This window comes from Rattus rattus, chromosome 6 (genome assembly GCF_011064425.1).
Source record: "Rattus rattus isolate New Zealand chromosome 6, Rrattus_CSIRO_v1, whole genome shotgun sequence".
Taxonomy (NCBI): Eukaryota; Metazoa; Chordata; class Mammalia; order Rodentia; family Muridae; genus Rattus; species Rattus rattus.
The window spans coordinates 7,784,685-7,805,328 of NC_046159.1; the positions used below are offsets into that span (position 1 = coordinate 7,784,685).

Here is a 20,644-nt window from a genome sequence, read left to right on the forward strand (position 1 = left end):
CATACACAACTTGTCATTTGTATAAAAGAAAACTATTGATTTATTTGAATTAATTTTATATCAAACCATGCTGCTGAAGGTGTTTATCAGCTGTAGGAGTTCTTTGGTAATTTTGGGATATCTTATGTATACTATCACATCCTCTGCAAATAGTGATATCTTGATATCTTCCTTTTCAATTATTATCTCCTTGGTCTCCTTAGGTTATCTTATTACTCTGACTAGAACTTCTAGAAGTTCTATATTGAATAGAAAGGGAGAGAGTTGGCCCTGATTTTAGTGGATTGCTTTAAATTTCTTCCCATTTAGATTGATATTATCTATTTGCTTGCTGCATAATGCTTTCATTATGTTTGGGTATGTGCCTTCTATACCTGATCTCTCAAAGATTTTTAACATGAAGGGGTGTTTTGTCAAAGGATTTTACAGCATCTAATGAGATAATCATGTAGGTTTTTTTCTCTTTCATTCTGGTTTTCTGTTGGATTACATTAATGGATTTTTCATATATTGAACCATCCCTGGATGAAGCCTACTTGATCATCATGGATGATATTTTTGATACATTTCTGGATTTGGTTTGAGATTATTTGATTAAGTATTTTGCACCAATGTTCATAAAAGAAATTGGTCTGAAATTCTTTTTCTTTGTTGAGTCATTCTGTAATTTATGAGCCAGAGTGCCTGCTCCTTCATTGAATGAGTTTGGTAGTGTTTCTTATGTTTCTATTTTTTGGGATAATTTGAGGAGTATTTGTATTTGCTCTTCTTTGAAAATCTGGTAGAATTCTGCACTAAAACTCTCTGACCCTGAACTTTTCTTTTGGCTGGGAGATGTTGTAAAAATATAAAAATAAAAAAGAGTAGTTGTCTTTTACCCTACTAGGTCCGCACCGCAGTGTCCCAAGATATCTGCTAGATATCTTGGCAGAAACACAGCCCAACTGCACACTTTCTTACACTCAAACCCTCACATAAAAGAATAATAATAATAAGAAGAAGAACACAATAATCTTTGACCCAATTGGTAAGATATAATTGCCCACTACCATCCATCCCTTAGGAACATTGATAACAACCTGTAAATACAGAGAGCAGAATCTTAACATTACCTGCCATGGCTTCTCCCCTCTCTCGTCTCCTCTCTCCTCCTTCCTCTAGTCTCCTCCTCTTCCTTCAAACTTCTTTCCCGCCCATCCTTCCTTCTCCAATGATAGGCCTCCTTCTATCCAGTACCTGCCCCTCACCTGTACTTTACAAATTCAATGGGGAAAAGGTTCTGGTGAAGTCACCTGAGTCCTGAGTGTGTGACTAGGCAGCTTTCCTTGGGGCAGTGGAATTAGCATCAAAATACAGGTAACTTCAGGGCAAACCACAACAGGGAGACTTTTAATGATTGTCTTAATTTCTTTAGGATTTATGGGGCTGCTTAAATAGTTTACATGATTTTGATTTAACAAGGAAATAAATATTTATCTGTCTAGATCTGGGTTACCTTACTTAGAATGACTCTTTCTAGTTGCATTGCCCTTAATGATGTCATTTTTATAATAGCTGAATTATGAAAATGTGCCATATATTTTCTTTATTGATATTTCACGGATATAAATCTGGGTTGTTTCCTGGTTCTGGGTATTATAAATAGAGCAGCAATGAATATGGCTGAGCAAGTGTCTTTGTGGTACATTAGGCAAAATTTAGGTTTATGGCCCAGGGTATATTTTAGGTAGATTGAGTACCAGATTTCTGAATAACTGTCATCCTGATTTCCACATTGAATATACAAGTTTGTAATCCCATGAGCAGTGGATGAGTGTTCCCTTTATAATATACTTTTATTACTTCTTTGAGAATGTAATACAGTGTGGTTTAATCACATGCTCATTAGTGAATCTCTAAATACTATTGTTTTTTTAGGAAGAGGTCTTTATTTCTATCTTTGGCTTCATTTGTAACATTATTATCTGTCCTCGAGTCTTTTTCTCTTTTTAACATTTTCTATTGAACTTTTTAAGTTTACATTTCAAATATTATCACCTTTCCAGGTTTTCTCTTCATAAACTGCCTTATTCTGTCCTCCCTCCATGTCCACCCTCTATGAGGGTGTTCCCCCACCCATCCACCCACACTTTTCCACCTTCCCATCGTGACATTTCCCTATACTAGGAGGTTCAACTTTGGCAGTACCAAGGACTTCTCCTCCCACAGGTGCACAACAAGGCCATCCTCTGCTACATATGCAGCAAGAGCCATAGGTCTGTCCATGTATACTCTTTGGGTGGTAGTTTAGTCCCTGGGAGCTTTGGTTTGTTGCCATCGTTGTGCTTATGGTGTTGCAAGCCCCTTCAACTCCTTCAATCTGTTCTCTAACTCTTCCAAAGGGACCAATTCTCAGTTCAATGGTTAGCTGTGAGCATTCACCTCTGTATTTGTCATGCTCTGACAGAGGCTCTCAGGAGATAGCTATATCAGGGTCCGGTAAGCATGCACTTCTTGGTTTCAGCAATATTACCTGGGTTTGTTGGCTATATGTATATGGGCTGGATTCCCAGGTGGGGCAGTCTCTGAATGACCATTCCTACACTCTCTGCTCCAAACTTTGGTCTCCATATCTCCTCCTTTGAATAGTTTTGTCCCAAACCCCAGTTTAAGAAGGACTGAGGCATCCACACTTTGGTCATCCATCTTCTTGAGCTTCTTGTGGTCTGTGGATTGTATCTTCAGCAATTCAAGTGTTTGGGCTAATATACACTTATCAGAAAGTTCATTCCATGTATGTTTTTTGTACTTGGGATACCTCAATCAGGATGATATTTTCTAGTTCCATTTATTTGCTTATGGAATTTATCAAGTCACTGTTTCTAGTGGCTGAATATTATGCCATTATGAAAATGTGCCATATTTTCAGTATCCATTTCTCTGTTGAAGAGCAACTGGGTTCTTTCCAGGTTCTGGCTATTATAAATGAGGCTGCCATGAACATAGTGGAGCATGTGTGCTTGTTATATGTTGGAACATCTTTTGGGTATATGCTCAGGAGTGTTATAGCTGGGTCCTCAGGTAGTACTATGTCCAATTTTCTGAGGAACCTCCAGACTGATTTCCAGAGTGGTTGTACCAGCTTGTAATCCCATTAACAATCAAGCAGTGTTCCTCATTCTGAATATTCTCACCAGAATCTGTTGTCACCTGAGTTTTTGAACTTAGCCATTCTGACTGGTGTGAGGTATCAGGGTTGTTTTGATTTGACTAAGGACGTTAAACTTTACTTTAGGTACTTTGTGGCAAAATGGCTATTTTACTATATTAATATTGCTAATCCATGGGCATGGGAGGTCTTTCCATCTTCTGAGATCTTCAATTTCTTTATTCATAAATTTGAAGTTCTTGTCATACAGATCTTTTACTTGCTTGGCTAGAGTCACATCAAGGTATTTTATGTTATTTGTGACTATCGTGAAGGGTGTCATTCTCCCAAATTGATGTGGAGGTCCTTGATCCATTTGAACTTAAGCTTTGTACAGGGTGATAAAAATGAATCAACTTGCTTGCATTCTTCTACATGCTGACCTTCAGTTGAATAAGCACCACTTGTTGAAAAATGCTATCTTTTTTCAATTGGATGATATTAGATTCTTTGTCAAAGAGCAAATGACCATAGGAGTATTGATTCATTTCTGGGTCTTCAATTCTATTCCAGTGATCTACCTACCTGTCTCTGAACAAATACCATACAGTTTTTTTATCACTATTGTTCTGTAATACTGCTTGAGGTCAATTATGGTGTTCCTCCCAGAAATTCTTTTGTTATTGAGGATAGTTTTCACTATCCTGGGTTTTTTGTTATTCCACATGAATTTGCAAATTACTCTAACTCTATGATGAGTTGAAATTTTGATGGGGATTGCCATGAATCTGAAGATTGCTTTTGGTAAGATGGTCATTTTTACACTATTAATTCTATCAATATCTCTCGATCTTAATAGGATCTGATTTTTTTTTATTTCCTCAGAATCTGTTGTTATGTTTACTTTTTCAGTTTGTTAATTTGAATATTCTCTCTGTATCCTATGGTTAGACTGGCTAAGGGTTAATATATCTTGTTGATTTTCTCAAAGAACCAGCTCCTGGGTTTTTTTTATTTTTTTGTATAGTTCTTTTTGTTTCTACTTTGTTGACTTTAGCCTTGAGTTTCCTTATTTCCTGCAATTTACTCCTCTTGAGTCTATTTGTTTCATTTGGTTCTAGAGTTTTTAAGTGTGCTGTCAAGCTGTTAGTGTATGCTCTCTCCAGTTACTTTTTGGAGGCATTCAGAACTATGAGTTTTCCTCTTTGCACTGCTTCTATTATGTCCAATAAGTTTTGATATATTGTTCCTCTATTTTCCTTAAATTCTAAAAAGTCTTCCATTTCTTTATTTCTTCCTTGACCAAGTTCTCACTGAGTAGAGCATTGTTCAGCTTCCATGTGTATTTGGGTTTCGTGTCTTTTTTTATTGTTACTGAAGACCAGCCTTAGTCCATGGTGATCTGACAGGATGCACAGTATTATTTCAATTCTTCTCATATTTTTTGAGGCCTGTCTTGTGACTGATTATATGGTCAATTTTAGAGAAGGTACCATGAGGTGCAGAGAAGAAGGTATTTTCTTTTGTCTTAGGATGAAATGTTCTATAAATATCTGTTAATTCCATTGGGTTCATAACTTCTGTTACTTGCTCTGTGTCTCTGTTTAGTTTCTGATTCTATGATCTGTCCACTGCTGAGTGTGGGTTGTTGAAGTCTCCCACTATTAATGTGTGAGAAGAAATGTATGATTTGAGCTTTAGTAAGGTTTCTTTTATTAATGCAAGTGCCCTTGATTTGGACCATAGATATTCCGGATTGAGAGTTCATCTTGATGGATTTTTCCTTTGATGCATATGAAGCGTTTTTATTTATCTTTTTTGATAAATTTTGGAGGAAAGTCTATGTTATTTGGTATTAGAATGGCTACTCCAGTTGTTTCTTGGGACCATTTGCTTGGAAATTAGTCTTCCAGCATTTTACTCTGACGTAATGTCTCTATTTGTCACTGTGGTGACAAATGCAGCAAAATGCTGGGTCCTCTTTATGTATCCCGTCTGTTAGTCTATGTCTTTTTATTGGGGGATTGAATCCATTGATGTTAAAAGATATTAAGGAATAGTGATTGTTTTTTCCTTTTATTTTAGTTTTAGAGGGAGAATTATGTTTGTGTGGCTCTCTTGCTTTTGTTGCAAGAAAATTACTGACTTGCTTTTTCTAGGGTGTAGTTTCCCTCCATGTGTTGGAGTTTCCCATTTTTTTTCCTTGGTAGGGCTGGACTTGTGGAATAATATTGTTTAAATTTGGTTTTGTCATGGATTATCTTGGTTTCCCCATCTATGTTAATTGAGAGTTTGCTGGATATAGTTGCCTGGGCTGGCATTTCTGTTCTCTTAGAGTCTGTATGACATCTGCCTAGGATCTTCTGGCTTTCATAGTCTCTGGTGGGAAGGCTGGTATAAATCTGATAGGTCTGCCTTTATATGTTACTTGACCTTTTTCCTTACTGTTTTTAATATTCTTTCTTTCTTTTGTGCATTTGATGTTTTATCTAGCATGTGACAGGAGTTTTGTACACCCCTTATAATTTCACGGGCATCTCTTTTTGAGGGCTAGGCCACTTTTCATCTATAATTTTATTGAAGATATTTACTGGCCCTTTAAGTTGGGAATCTTCATTTTTTTTTACACCTATTATCCTTAGGTTTGCTCTTATCATTGAGTCCTGAATTTCCTTGATGATTTTGCATTTTACATTTTCTTTGATCGTTGTGTCAATGTTTTCTATGATATCTTGTGCCCCTGAGATTCGCTCTTCTATCTCTTGTATTATGTTGGTGATTCTTCCATATATGGCTCCTGATCTCTTTCCTAGGTTTTCTCTCTCCAGGGTTGTCTCCATTTGGGAATTCTTTATTGTTTCTTTTTCCATATTAGATCCTAGATGGTTTTATTCAAGTCCCTCACCTGTTTGGTTATGTTTTCTTGCAGTTATTTTAGGGATTTTTGTGTTTCCTCATTAAGGGCTTCTACTTGTTTCCTATGTTTTCCTGTATGTCCGTCTTAAAGTCTTCTATCATCATCATCATGACATATGATTTTTAAATCCTAATCATGCTTTTCCAGTGTGTTAGGATATCCATTATTTGCTTTGGTGAGAAAACTGGGTTCTGATGATGCCAAGTAGTCTTGGTTTCTGTTTTTAGGTTCCTGAAAGACCCTCGCTCTAGTCTCAGGATGGCGCGCCCCAGGAAACACGAGAGACCGGTCTTGATGTAAAAGCAAGAGGTCGTTTAATAATAACGAAGCTCCGGGCCAACACGTGTCTCACGCAGGAGACAGAGGAGTTGACCCCGAAACTCAAAAGTCAGAGGTTTATGTAGAGAAAGCTATGGGGTTTTGGCGCGGTTACATACAATTGGCTCATTCAAACATAGCAGTGAGAACAAAGCAGAAAGAGCACGAGCTGGAAGTCAGGGGCTTATCAGGGTCTGGAGGACACCTAATTGAAATATGGCCCTGAGTGAGCTGGGGGGAGATGTCTTCCTGCCAGATGTCTCATGAATCAGTCCCATTAACTCTGGCTGGTTCCTGCATTCCTTTTCCTTATCTTTATGGCCTGCTAGTCCTGGTGGCAGAGCTCAGCCCTGAGTCTGTGGCTTTTGGGGTTTACTCTTTAATGGCCCGCTAGTCCTGCCTGGGCAGTGCTTCTTGCATTCCTTTATCTTTATGGCCTGCTAGTCCTGGAGGCAGTGCTTACTCTTTTAATTTTGTATTTTTAAATGTTAAATTCATATAATTTTCTTTCATTCCCTTCTTCTTCTACTATATAATTCTAATCTTAGAATTTAAACACCAGTATCTCTCAGTTCTGCCTCATATTGAACTATAGGTCGGTATTGTCTCTGTATGATCATGAGTTCTACTGCGTTTATCCGGTTTTGGATAAATGCTATGCCTTTGTTAATTATACAGGGACCAAAAAGTAGAGCTAGTCAGACAAAAAGCACAGGTCCGGCCAGGGCTAAGAACAATGTAGTCATCCATGATGACTGGAAATACCAAGACTCAAACCACCCTTTTTGTGCCTCTCTCTCTCTCTTTCTTTTTTCAAGTCTTTCTCTGACCTTTTGTAGGCTGTCTTCTACTAACCCTGTTTTGTCTGTATAAAAACAACATTCTTCTTTAAGGGCAGCACATAATCCTCCTTGTTGTAAGAAAAGGAGGTCTAGTCCCCTCCTGTTTTGTAGGACTACCTCAGAGAGAGAAGTAACCGAATCCTTAAGATTTTTTAGGCCCAATTGTAGCTCCTGGATGTCTTTATCAACTGCAGTGCTAAGCTGATTATATTGTTGGTTAGAAGTGATCAAGGAGGCAACCCCTGTCCTGGATCCTGCAGCTCCTAATCCAATAATGACTGCCAAAGTAATTGCGGTTATGGGCTCTCTCTTAGTTCTGGACAGAGCTCCGGCCCCTTTTTCCCATAGTCCTAAAAACTCTTCAACCTCATAAAAAATTAGGTGTGGAAGAAGGGCAATTTGTACACAATAATCACGTTTTAAGAGAAAAACGTGGGTAACTATAAAGGTGGTCAGTCCTGACGAGCAAGCAAGGTAGGTGTTGTTAGAATTTGAAATATATTGAGAGGAGCTATTTACCACCAGAGTCTGATTGCAGACTTTTGTCAGAGCTTTAGGAGAAAACATGTTGGGCCCAATGAGACACAACCCTAGGCCTGAGACTTTGCTGAGAGTCAGACCCTGTTTTTCTGGTGGGCTCCACCGTAAGCTAGAGGTATCATTAGTAAACAATAATCTTTTAAAATTGGCAATCCCCTCATAAAATGGTGGGGTGGAGGAATAACAGACCCGGCATTCTTCTAACAGTGTAAAGTTGGCCCCATGAATGGCTTGTACTGAGGTATTAACTAAGGTCAAAATAAGATTAGCAGTAGAAGGGGGGCCTGCGGTGAGTGTAGGTTGAAAGACGGGGCGAGGAGGAGGGGGAGCGCGAGGGGTGACAAGGCCAGCAGATATCTTTGGGCAGGGAGGAGGGGGAGCCCGAGGGGTGACAAGGCCAGCAAATATCTTTCTAGGACTTTGGTCTGGATTATTCCGGTGTAACTCTGAATTAGGACCCACAGCAAAGTTGTTCTGTTGATTTGGAATAGATTTAAATAATCTTATTTTAAAAGTTAGTCCAGGGTCCCAGTTGGATTTATAGAGCAGCATCCCCCACTGGAATCCCCTCTCCCACTGTTCTGGGGTTACTTTCTTTCCTGCCTCAGTAAAAGCAATAGTAAGGGGGTTACACCATCCTTTGAGATCGGAAGTGGCATGGCACTTAGCATTTAGGGGCTGTCTAAGTGCTTTTGTAACTCTTGCGTTGGTGTATTTTCTCTTAACTGTAGTATAATGCCAGCTGGACCTGGGAGCCCAGTAAGTGTCCACGGTGGTCACACATTCCCAATTGTGACAATAGAAGTCAGTTTCGTAGCCGCAACTTCTAGAGCGATCCCTATGTGGACCTGGACATACATAGACTCCCCCGGTCTGGAGCGCTAGTATTGCACGTCTCACAGCGTTACTGCAACCTGGGTCTGTGGCCGGGTCACTCAACTCCAGGGCTCGGTTGTGAGTAGCTGTCCGAGGATCTGTCCTCACAGATGTGAGGAGCTGTCCAAGGAGCTGTCCTCACAGATGTGAGGAGCTGTCCTTACATACTCCATTACAAGATGGCACCGGCATCCGGCAGAATGCACCTAGTAAAAAGGGCAATACGCGGGCGCCTGGTAACTTCCCTACTCAAAGGGACACGTACGTTTTGGTACGTCATCTGGCATAATTGGCAGCGACCAGTCAGAGAGTGACACGTCCTAGGCGAGGATAGTTTCCTATATAATGGACGGTTATTCCTCACTCGGCGTCTCCGCATTGTAAGCTTATGCTCTCCTCTCAAGACGCGCATTAAAGCTTTTTTTCTGCAGTAGGATCCTGTGTGTGCCGCGTCGTTCCTGCTGGCGAGACGTAGCGCGGGACATCTGGTGCCAAAAACCCAGGAAAGACCTCGCCATCGTCAGCACCTTCGGAGATCCCTTGGCGACAAGGAGGATTCAGAACTGTAGGTAAATACGTTTGGAGAGGCAGCTCTCTCTTGGACTTTGGTCTGGGGTTGTCACCGCCTTGGGAAGGATTTGTTGAGGCTATAGTATTTGTCCTGGGAGCCACCCTACTCTTTATGTTCTGTTTTCACGTTTTTACGCTGTTAAAAGGACGATCACAGCAGCTGAAGAAGGCGTCTCAGTCTCTGATATAAGTGAGCTTCGCAGCTCCTTTACCTTCGATTTTGACTGTTGAGGAGCAAGGACGCGATAAGGCGGCGTGATAAGCGGCACCGTCCGGGAGGTGCGTGTAAGACTCCCATTACAAGAGACAGCAGCGTGTCCGTCTCTACCCTTTCACCTCACGCCTTGTCAGACGGACGTAGATAAGCCGCCTGCGTTCCTGGCCCATCATGGGATCCTCACAGTCTGTGGTCACGGCCTTGGAAACAGTGTTAAAGCAGAGGGACATCAAAATTGGAGGAGGAACACTTAAAAACTTTGTGAAGGAGATGGAGAGGGTGGCGCCTTGGTTTGCCTGTTCAGGCTCGTTTATGATTGCCTCATGGAACAAACTTGGAAAAGACCTTGACAGAAAATTGGCGGAAGAGGATCTGCGCCTAGGGACCAAAGCTATATGGAAGCTGGTTAAGAATTGTTTAAAGGATGAAACGTGTAAGGCAGCAGCAGTAGAAGGACAGGTCACTCTCGAGGTAGTCCGGGAAAGTCTGTCAGAAACCGAACGTAGTGAGAGGTTGGGCGCACGCAAGAAAAAAGACGTCCTAAGAAAGAAAAAGGGCCCTCCCGGTAAGTCCGCAGACAAGGGAGCGTTGAAATTTTCAGATTCCAGCACTTCCTCCTCTACACATAAACCAGGAGGGGGAGCCAGCCTATACCCTGTGAAAGAGCTAGAAGCGCTGAACCTCGACAGTTCTGAAAGCTCTGAAAATAAAACCTTAGACTCAGAGGAGGAGGCTGAGCTAGATGAGGAAGCAGCTAAATATGAGGAGGAAAGATATTACCCCGATGAATGTAGGGGAAGTAATAGAAGCCTTCTAGCATGGCCACCAACGGCGCCCCCCTCCATATGAGACACGCTTTAATGCCGCCTTCTCACTAGTCCCGAGAGGGTGAGAAGAAAGCTGAGTATGACATTTCCTATCTTTGAGACTGAGGGAGGACGGGTCCCTGCCCCCTGTTGAATATAATCAGATTAAGGAATTAACGGAATCAGTTAGAAAGTATGGAGTCACGGCCAACTTTACTCTAACACAACTCGACAGGTTGGCCATGACAGAATTGACACCAGATGATTGGCAGATGATTGCTAAGGCAGCCCTTGCCAGCATGGGCCAATACATGGGACAAACAGCGGCTGAGCGACATTGCTCAGAGCCCAAGAGGACAAAAGAATTAGTCAAATGGAAGGATGTATTAACAAATGAATGGAAAGGCCCGGATCCTGTTTTAATAAGATCCAGGGGAGCTGTCTGTGTTTTTCCACAGGATGATGAAAATCCCATATGGATCCCAGGACGACTTACTCGGAGCATCACAGCAAGTGATCAAGAAGGGACTGGGACTCCTGCACCTCCTCACTCTTCTTCCATGGATGCCAGCAACGGTGCAGGGCGAGCTACGATGGGGAATAATGTCAACCTTTCCACTCCCGAGGCCGGTGATGTACAACTAACAGGGATTTAGGGTTGGCCTATTTACCTAAGGATCAACAGGTTGAACGACTAAAAGAAAATAGGACTATTCCTCTTAAGGGCAGCCTTTGTTTTGGCATATTCAACAAAAACATCTTTTGATTTCCCTTGCATTATGTTATGTAATCAATCTTCTCCTTGGTTAAGGGAGGCCACATGGGGAACTGGTTAGGAGGACATTGTGGCTAATGCCACAGTTCTCTATGGTGGTGGCCTTACATTGCGTTAATGGTAGCTGCACTGATCTTACGCCCATGGCGATGCTACTTGGAGGAAAGGGCGAAAAGGGATGGTTGTCATTTTCCTGGACGGGGAACATCAAACCTGCTGCCTCTGTCTGGACAGCTACTCATATAAAATATCGCAGTAGTTACCCGCATGCCTCGCTTTATCCCGATCCCTGTTGATGCCCCGGGGACCATGACCTTATTTAGAGGAAAAAAGAGATTTTGGTACTTCTGCAATTACTGCTGGCATTATTGCTACGACAGCAGTCGCTGCCTCGGTTACTGCCTCGGCATTGGCCTTGTCAAATTCAGTACAGACAACCCAAACTATCAATGATTTATTGGCCACCATCTCTGTGGCTCGGGATAGACAGGCCTCGGCCAATACTCAGATACAGGGAGGCCTTATGCTTGTCAACCAACGTATAGATCTGGTCCGAGAGCAATTAGACATTCTATGGCAACTGGCCCAGCTTGGCTGTGAGCAAAAACTCCCAGGCCTTTGTGTCACCTCCATATAATATGACAAATTTACCCGAGCTGCTAATCTGTCTAAGAGTCTTTCACAGCATCTGTTACAGAATTGGACCTCGGAGTTTGAACAGACACTTCGGGAGCTGAGAGCGACTATCATTCAAGTAAATTCTACCCGACTGGACCTGTCTTTGACGGAGGCATTGTCGTCCTGGATCACCTCAGCAGTCTCTTATTTCAAGGAATGGGTGGGAGTGGGACGTTTTGGAGTGATCCTCTGCTGTGGATTAGTGTTACTCCTCTGGTTGCTTTGCAAATTGAGATCTCAAACAAGAAAGGACAAAGTAGTGATCTCCCAGGCGCTTGTAGCCCTTGAACAAGCAGCGTCAGCCGATATCTGGTTGACCATGCCAAAGCAACAGGTCGCCGGCTGGACAGCTCTTGTACTCCTAGAACCTCGGTTCAAAGCACAGGATTAGAGTGTCCGGCTTGAGCAGCCCATGAGGGGTGACGAGCTTAGCATCGCACAGGGAAGTTCTACCAAATACGCTCCCTGGAAGGCATGTCATATTACATGAGGGTTTCTGCCCCAGTTTTCCCTCCCTCGAAAAATGGCAGTGCGACGGGTCGGGAGTGCCCTGGGTCCCAACAACAGCCTAAGGGTATCTCTCTTGTACAGGTTCGCCAACTTTGTACAAGGATATGACCTCTGTCTTCACCCTCCTATATCTGGGTGTCCTGTTTGCTTAAAAAAAACAGAAAAGGGGGGATGTGAGGAGCTGTCCAGGAGCTGTCCTCACAGATGTGAGGAGCTGTCCTTACATACCCATTACAAGATGGCACCGCATCCGCAGAACGCACCTAGTAAAAGGGCAATATGCAGGCGCCTGGTAACTTCCCTACTCAAAGGGACACGTACGTTTTGGTACGTCATCTGGCATAATTGGCAGCGACCAGTCAGAGAGTGACACGTCCTAGGCGAGGATAGTTTCCTATATAAGGGACGGTTATTCCCCACTCGGCCTCTCCGCATTGTAAGCTTATGCTCTCCCTCTCAAGACGCATTAAAGCTTTTCTGCAGTAGGATCCTGTGTGTGCCGCGTCGTTCCTGCTGGCGAGACGTAGCGTGGGACACTCGGTCCAAGGGGGCAAAGAGATCAGCAGTACCCCAATATTCATGTGCTCCCAAGGCCAGTCGACAGAGATCTACTTCTAAACTAGGCCAGGTTGTAGTAGCAGAAACTGTGGAGAAGGAGTTTGCAATGTCTCCTGCCTGATTAGTAATAACCCAGGTAAAATTAAAGACTTGATACGGGGAAGCACTCACGACTGTAAAACATGAAAACATCCATAGAAAAAGCATCCTTCCTTTTGTCTGAAAATCAAGCACAGTTAAAAGGCTTTCTCCTGTCCGGTTTGTGGAAGGTCACCTCTTCGACATAGGTGTAACTTAAGAGGATTAGTAGTCTTTTCTAGCATCCAACTATCTGGATCAGCTTTAGGTGGTGCTCTCTTAATGTGAGACGCGTGGATCCAGGTGGGAATTCCTTCAACTTTGTTCGAGGTGGGCGTAGTCAGCAATACCAGATATGGTCCTTTCCACCTCGGCTCTAAGTTTCCTATTCAATGTCTCCTCACCAGGACGATGTCTCCCACTTCAAATTCATGCGGCACCTGTGTATCACCAGCAATATAGGTTCCTCTTAATTGTGACCATATCTCTTTTCTTATTGTTTCTAAGGCCTTGAGCCGAATCAGGAGATTGGAAGAGGGAGAGAAAGATACGTCGGGGCTAAATTTATCAGTTACAGACATATAAATGGGTTGCGGGGCTCCAAACATCAATTCAAAAGGGGTCAAACCAAAAGGGCCAGGGGAGTTTCGGACCCTAAATAAAGCATAAGGGAGAAGGGCTGTCCAATCATTTCTGCCGGTCTCTAAGACTAATTATGTCAAGGTCTCTTTTAATGCTCTATTCATTCTCTCTACCTGTCCTGAACTCTGGGGTGTATATGCACAGTGTAATTTCCAATTGATCCCCAGTTGTCTGGCCACTCCCTGACTTACCTGGGAGACCAAAGCAGGCCCGTTGTCTGACCCAATTACCTTGGGTACCCCAAAACGGGGTAGGATTTCTTCCAGTATCTTCTTGGTCACCACATTTGCAGTCTCAGTTTTTGTAGGGAATGCTTCAACCCAGCCTGTAAAAGTGTCTATAAAAACTAGTAGATATTTATTCCCATACCGGGCAGGCATTACCTCCTTAAAATCAGTTTCCCAATAGGTTCCAGGCCTATCTCCTCTCAAACGCCTTCCTGCTAGGAGCTTGTTGGACCCAGCATCAGTAAACGCACAGGCATGGCAGTTTTTGACTAGATTTTTGGCAGCTTTCTTTAATCCAGGAATACAGTAAGGGGACCTCTTAACTAATTCTATTAACTTTTTAACCCCCAGATGGGTAAGGCGATGTATATCAGCCAAATATTCTCGCCATTCTTCTTTGAGGGTCCTTTTGTCAGTCTCTTTAGTCTCTGGTTGAGATTGAGTTTTTATTGTCAAAGTCATAGGTCCCTGAGCTGCCTTCTTTGCCTCCTAGTCTACCATTTGATTTCCTTTTTCTATGGGTCCGGTCCCTTTTTGGTGTCCTGGGCATTGTATTATTGCCACTTTATGGGGCAAGTGAACAGCCTCTAGCAGGCTAAGGATCTCTTCTTTATTTTTAATATCTTTTCCAGCAGATGTTAAGAGTCCATGCTGCCGGTATATTGCCCCATGGATATGCGCTGTAGCAAAGGCATATTGGCTGTCTGTGTAAATATTAATAGTCTTTCCTTCTGCCAGCTTTAGGGACTGGATCAGTGCGATGAGCTCTGCTTTTTGGGCCGATGTGCCCTCAGGCAGACTGCTGGCCCATATGACGGCCTTTCCATCCATCACCGCTGCCCCGGCCCTCCTCTTACTTTCTACCACGAAGCTGCTTCTGTCAGTGTACCAAGTCATTGCCCCTGGCCATGGTTGATCTGTGAGGTCTGACCGGACTCCGGTTTCTTCTGCCAGCACCTCCTCACATTTGTGTATAGGGGCTTCATCAGCCTCAGGTAACAGGGTAGCAGGATTGAGGATAGCCGGGGGGGGTGAAGTTTACACGTTCAGTCAGCAATAGACTCTATTAGTGAGTCATCTGAGAGTTGGTCATCCAGCGGTCTGGTGGCTGTTGGATAATGCTCTCAAGCGAGTGTGGGGCCACTATCGTAACATTCTGTCCCATGGTCAGCTTATCAGCATCTTTGACCAGTGTAGCTGTTGCTGCTATGGCTCGTAAACAGGTAGGCCACCCACTAGCCACCAGGTCCAGTTTCTTTGATAGATAGGCCACTGGTCATTTCCAAGGCCCCAAGGCCTGGGTTAGGACTCCTCTGGCCACGCCACTTCTCTCATCAATATATAGGATAAAAGGTTTACTTAGATCTGGTAGGACTAGTGCCGGGGCCTGTAGCAGTGTCCTCTTGAGAGTCTCAAAAGCCAATTGATGGTCTCTAGTCCAGGTGAACTCTCCTTTTTCTTTTGTTAAGGGGTATAGTGGTGATGCCATAGTCACGAACCCTGGGATCCACAGTCTACAGAACCCCGCAGTGCCCAGAAATTCTCTCACCTGGTGAGATGTGGTTGGGGTTGGAATCTGATTCACCGTCTGCTTTCTGGCCTCTGTGAGCCATCTCTGTCCATCTCTCAGGGTGTATCCCAAGTAAGTTACCTCTTTTTGGCATAACTGTGCTTTTTTGGCGGAGATCCGGTATCCAGTTTTCTTAGCTCGACTAGGAGGTTTTGAGTCCCAATTTCACAGTCTTACGGGTTTTCCCGGCCACTAAGAGGTCATCAACATACTGCAAGAGAGTTACCTGTGTATTATTGGCTCGAAAAGAGGCTAAGTCACGGTGCAGGGCCTCATCGAACAGTGTAGGTGAGTTTTTGAATCCTTGGGTTAGCCTCGTCCATGTCAGCTGTCCAACTTGTCCACTCTCGGGGTCGCGCCATTCAAAGGCAAACAAAGGTTGGCTGTTGGGATGTAATCTCAGACAAAAGAAAGCATCCTTAAGGTCTAAGACAGTATACCAGATTTGCTCACGTGGTAGTGTGCTGAGTAAGTTGTAGGGATTTGGCACTGTCGGGTGAATGTCTTGGACTTGTTTATTAACTTCTCTGAGATCTTGTACCAGGCGATAGTCATTGGTCCCTGGTTTTTTTAAAGGGAGGAGGGGGGTGTTCCATGGAGACTTGCATGGAACCAAAATTCCTTGTTGAATGAGTCTGGTAATATTCGGGCGTATGCCCTCCCTAGCTTCCCTACTCATGGGGTATTGTCAGACCCTTATGGGGGTGGCTCTGGACTTAAGCTCAATTACCACTGGGGGAACTTGTTTTGCCATCCCCATACCCCCTGTCTCCACCCATGCACTAGGGAATCAGTCAAGCCAGTCTTGGATTCACCAGAGAACAACTAAAGCTGATAAACAACTTCAGCAAAGTGGATGGGTATAAAATTAACTCAAATAAATCAGTAGCCTTCCTCTACACAAAAGAGAAACAAGCCGAGAAAGAAATTAGGGAAACGACACCCTTCATAATAGATCCAAATAATATAAAGTAACTCGGTGTGACTTTAACCAAGGAAGTAATAGATCTCTACAATAAGAACTTCAAGACTCTGAAGAAAGAAATTGAAGAAGACCTCAGAAGATGGAAAGATCTCCCATGCTCAAGGATTGGCAGGATTAATATAGTAAAAATGGCCATGTTACCCAAAACGATCTACAGATTCAATGCAATCCCCATCAAAATACCAATCCATTTCTTCAAAGAGTTAGACAGAACAATTTGCAAATTCATCTGGAATAACAAAAAACAAAGGATAGCTAAAACTATCCTCAACAATAAAAGGACTTCAGGGGGAATCACTATCCCTGAACTCAAGCAGGATTACAGAGCAATAGTGATAAAAACTGCATGGTATTGGTACAGAGACAGACAGATAGACCAATGGAACAGAATTGAAGAACCAGAAATGAACCCACACACCTATGGGCACTTGATTTTTGACAAAGGAGCCAAAACCATCAAATGGAAAAAAGATAGCATTTTCAGCAAATGGTGCTGGTTCAACTGGAGGTTAACATGTAGAAGAATGCAGATTGTTCCATGCTTATCACTCTGTACAAAGCTTAAGTCCAAGTGGATCAAGGACCTCCACATCAAAGCAGATACACTCAAACTAGTAGAAGAAAAACTAGGGAAGCATCTGGAACACATGGGCACTGGAAAAAATTTCCTGAACAAAACAACAATGGCTTATGCTCTAAGATCAAAAATCAACAAATGGGATCTCATAAAACTGCAAAGCTTCTGTAAGGCAAAGCACACTGTGGTTAGAACACAAGGCAACCAACAGATTGGGAAAAGATCTTTACCAATCCTACAACAGATAGAGGCCTTATATCCAAAATGTACAAAGAACTCAAGAAGTTAGACTGCAGGGAGACAAATAACCCTATTAAAAAATGGGGTTCAGAGCTAAACAAAGAATTCACAGCTGAGGAATGCCGACTGGCTGAGAAACACCTAAAGAAGTGTTCAACATCTTTAATCATAAGGGAAATGCAAATCAAAACAACCCTGAGATTTCACCTCACAGCAGTGAGAATGGCTAAGATCAAAAACTTAGGTGACAGCAAATGAGGGCAAGGATGTTGAGAAAGAGGAACACTCCTCCATTGTTGGTGGTATTGCAGACTGGTACAAACATTCTGGAAATCAGTTTGGAGGTTCCTCAGAAAATTGGACATTGAACTGCCTGAGGATCCAGCTATACCTCTCTTGTTCATATACCCAAAAGATGCCCCAACATATAAAAAAGACACGTGCTCTACTATGTTCATAGCAGCCTTATTTATAATAGCCAGAAGCTGGAAAGAACCCAGATGCCCTTCAACAGAGGAATGGATACAGAAAATGTTGTACATCAACACAATGGAATATTACTCAGCTATCAAAAACAACGACTTTATGAAATTCGTAGGCAAATGGTTGGAACTGGAAAATATCATCCTGAGTGAGCTAACCCAATCACAGAAAGACATACATGGTATGCACTCATTGATAAGTGGCTATTAGCCCAAATGCTTGAATTAACCTAGATGACTAGAACAAATGAAACTCAAGACGGATAATCAAAATGTGAATGCTTCACTCCTTCTTTAAAAGGGGAACAAGAATACCCTTGGCAGGGAGTAGAGAGGCAAAGATTAAAACAGACACAGAAGGAACACCCATTCAGAGCCTGCCCCACATGTGGCCTATACATATACAGCCATCCAATTAGACAAGATGGATGAAGCAAAGAAGTGCAGGCCGACAGGAGCCGGATGTAGATCTCTCCCGAGAGACACAGCCAGAATCCAGCAAATACAGAGGTGAATGCCAGTAGCAAACCACTGAACTGAGAATAGGACCCCTGTTGAAGGAATCAGAGAAAGAACTGGAAGAGCTCGAAGGGGCTTGAGACCCCTTATGAACAACAATGCCAATCAACCAGAGCTTCCAGGACTAAGCCACTATCTAAAGACTATACATGGACTGATCCTGGAATCTGACCTCATAGGTAAGCAATGAATATCCAGTGGAAGGGGAAGCCCTGGGTCCTGCTAAGACTGAACCCCCAGTGAACTAGACTGTTGGGGGGAGGGCGGCAAGGGAGGGAGGATGGGGAGGGGAACACACAGAAAGAAGGGGGGAGGGATTAGGGGATGTTTGCCCAGGAACCGGAAAGGGAATAACACTTGAAATGTAAATAAGAAATACTCAAGTTAATTAAAAAAAAAAGAAAGAAATTCAAAGTTAGCATGTACTACATGGAGAATTCTACAGTAGCCTGGCTTCATTACATTCTGTTATACACACAATGAAAAGAAACAAAAAGAAGAGGAGAGGAGAGAAAATAACTTATTTTCATATTTTTGTACTACTCAAAAAAAAATAGGAACTCCCATATTTAATACACTTGACTAAAATTTTTTGTTATAAGTTACTTAATGTTTACTTTAAGTCATGATATTTAAAATTTTTCCATTCTTAATAAATTTTGATGTTCAGTATGGTTTATGGGAAAAAAAAGAACAAGGCAAGAGGAACAGGTGGAGACTTCAATACTATCCTCTGACCTACACACACACAGGCATGTACAGTCACTCATATGTACATGTATCAATACAATGCAAGCATTAGCATCATATGATGGGACACAGAGTTACAATGAAAACAGGTTCTTATACCAAAATACAGGTGACTATCAAATGTTCCATAACATTTCAGAGTGATCCTATCTTGTCCATGATGGAATGCTTAAACACAGAGTAAATAGTAAACAATGCCCACAAAGTTTTAAGGGAAACAGAGCACCATTCCTTTCAAATCACAAAAAAATTCAGGGATTAAAGAGGTGGCTTCAAGGTTAAAAGGTCTTCCAGTTCTTTCTGAGGACACTGGTGTGATTCACAGCTCCAACATAATGGCTCACAGCATTCAGTCACTCCCCTTCCAGGAGACCCAATACTCTTTTCTGGCCTCTGTGGGTACAAGGCTTGTAATAGGTACACAGAAATGTACACAGATATACAAGCAGCCAAAATACCCATACACACAAAATAGTTTTTAAGAAGTTAAAACCAAGGTGATCATAATGTGATTAAAGTTTGCTTCCTCCATGTCCGAAGAGGTGCATTGGCATTCATGTTAACCAGTATGTTCATTTTTTTCCTATCAAAACTACTTTATTAATCAACTCCTTGAAGGCTTGTTTTACTTGTTGATTTCTCAAGGTGTATATAAAAGGGTTCAGCATGGGAGCAATTGAGGTATTGAGAAGAGCCACTCCTCTGGTCAGTGATGCTCTTTCATTTGCAGAAGGTTTGACATACATGAAAATGCAGCTGCCATAAGAGATGGAGATGACAATCATGTGAGAGGAACAGGTGGAGAAAGCCTTTTTCCTCTGACTGGCAGATGGGAACCTCAGAATGGTGCTGATGATGCAAATGTATGACAAGATCACTAAAGCCAGTGTGAACAACAGAGTAACAAATGCAAAGTAAAAGCCTATTGTCTCTAAAAACCATGTATCTGAGCAGGAGAGCTGCAGAATGGGGAAGTAGTCACAGCAGAAGTGATCAATGATATTCGAAGCACAAAAGTCTAACTTGAGAAATAACATGAGCAATGGAAAGATGGTCAGAAACCCTCCCATCCATGAGGTGAGGACAAGAAGTGTGCAGACTTTCTGATTCATGATGAGGGTATAGTGCAATGGCTTGCAGATGGCAACATAGCAATCATAAGACACAGCGGTTAGAAGAAAGAATTCAGACACTCCCATGGAGATGAAGAAAAATAACTGAGTCAGACAATTGTTATAGGAAATGGTCTTGACTTTAGTGATTATTGCCTCCAAAAATCTAGGAATGGAAACACTGGTGAATATAATTTCTAAGGAGAAATTCCGGAGGAAGAATTACATAGAAGTCTTTAACTGGGAGTCTAGCAAGGTGAGAGTGATGATGGTTAGGTTTCCAGTGACACTTAATATATAAGCAATAAACAAAAAGATAAAAATCACAACCTGAACTTCTGGTGTGTCTGATATGCCCAAGAGCACAAATTCATTGATCATAGAGTGGTTTTTCATGCTGTCTTATTTTCCAAAAATCTATTGATTGAAATTTTCAAATGAAAATTTAATGTAAGAGAATTAAAGTTTAAATGTTGATATTACAATATCCAATGAAGTGAAATGATATCTGCTCACTCCTATTAAACAGAAAAATTATCTTGTTAAATGGAAAAATATTTGTAAGTATATGTATAAAGTCCCTTCAAAAATGATACAGAAAACTCTACATACAGTCATAATTTCTATATGTGTAGGATACCTTTGAACTATAGATTTATGTGACAATATTTTTTTCAAGGTTTAAAATACATTTCTTTTTTTTTATTAACTTGAATATTTCTTATATA

At 42.1% G+C, this 20,644-nt stretch overlaps 1 protein-coding gene across 1 annotated transcript; it reads right to left on the reverse strand.

Annotated features, from left to right (window-relative positions):
* Positions 1–19,376: 19,376 nt before the first annotated feature.
* Positions 19,377–20,312, reverse strand: LOC116903132 (olfactory receptor 6C3-like). The gene is given in 1 exon segment (XM_032905488.1): positions 19,377–20,312. A coding segment is annotated over 1 exon segment (936 nt).
* Between the last annotated feature and the right edge of the window lie 332 nt (positions 20,313–20,644).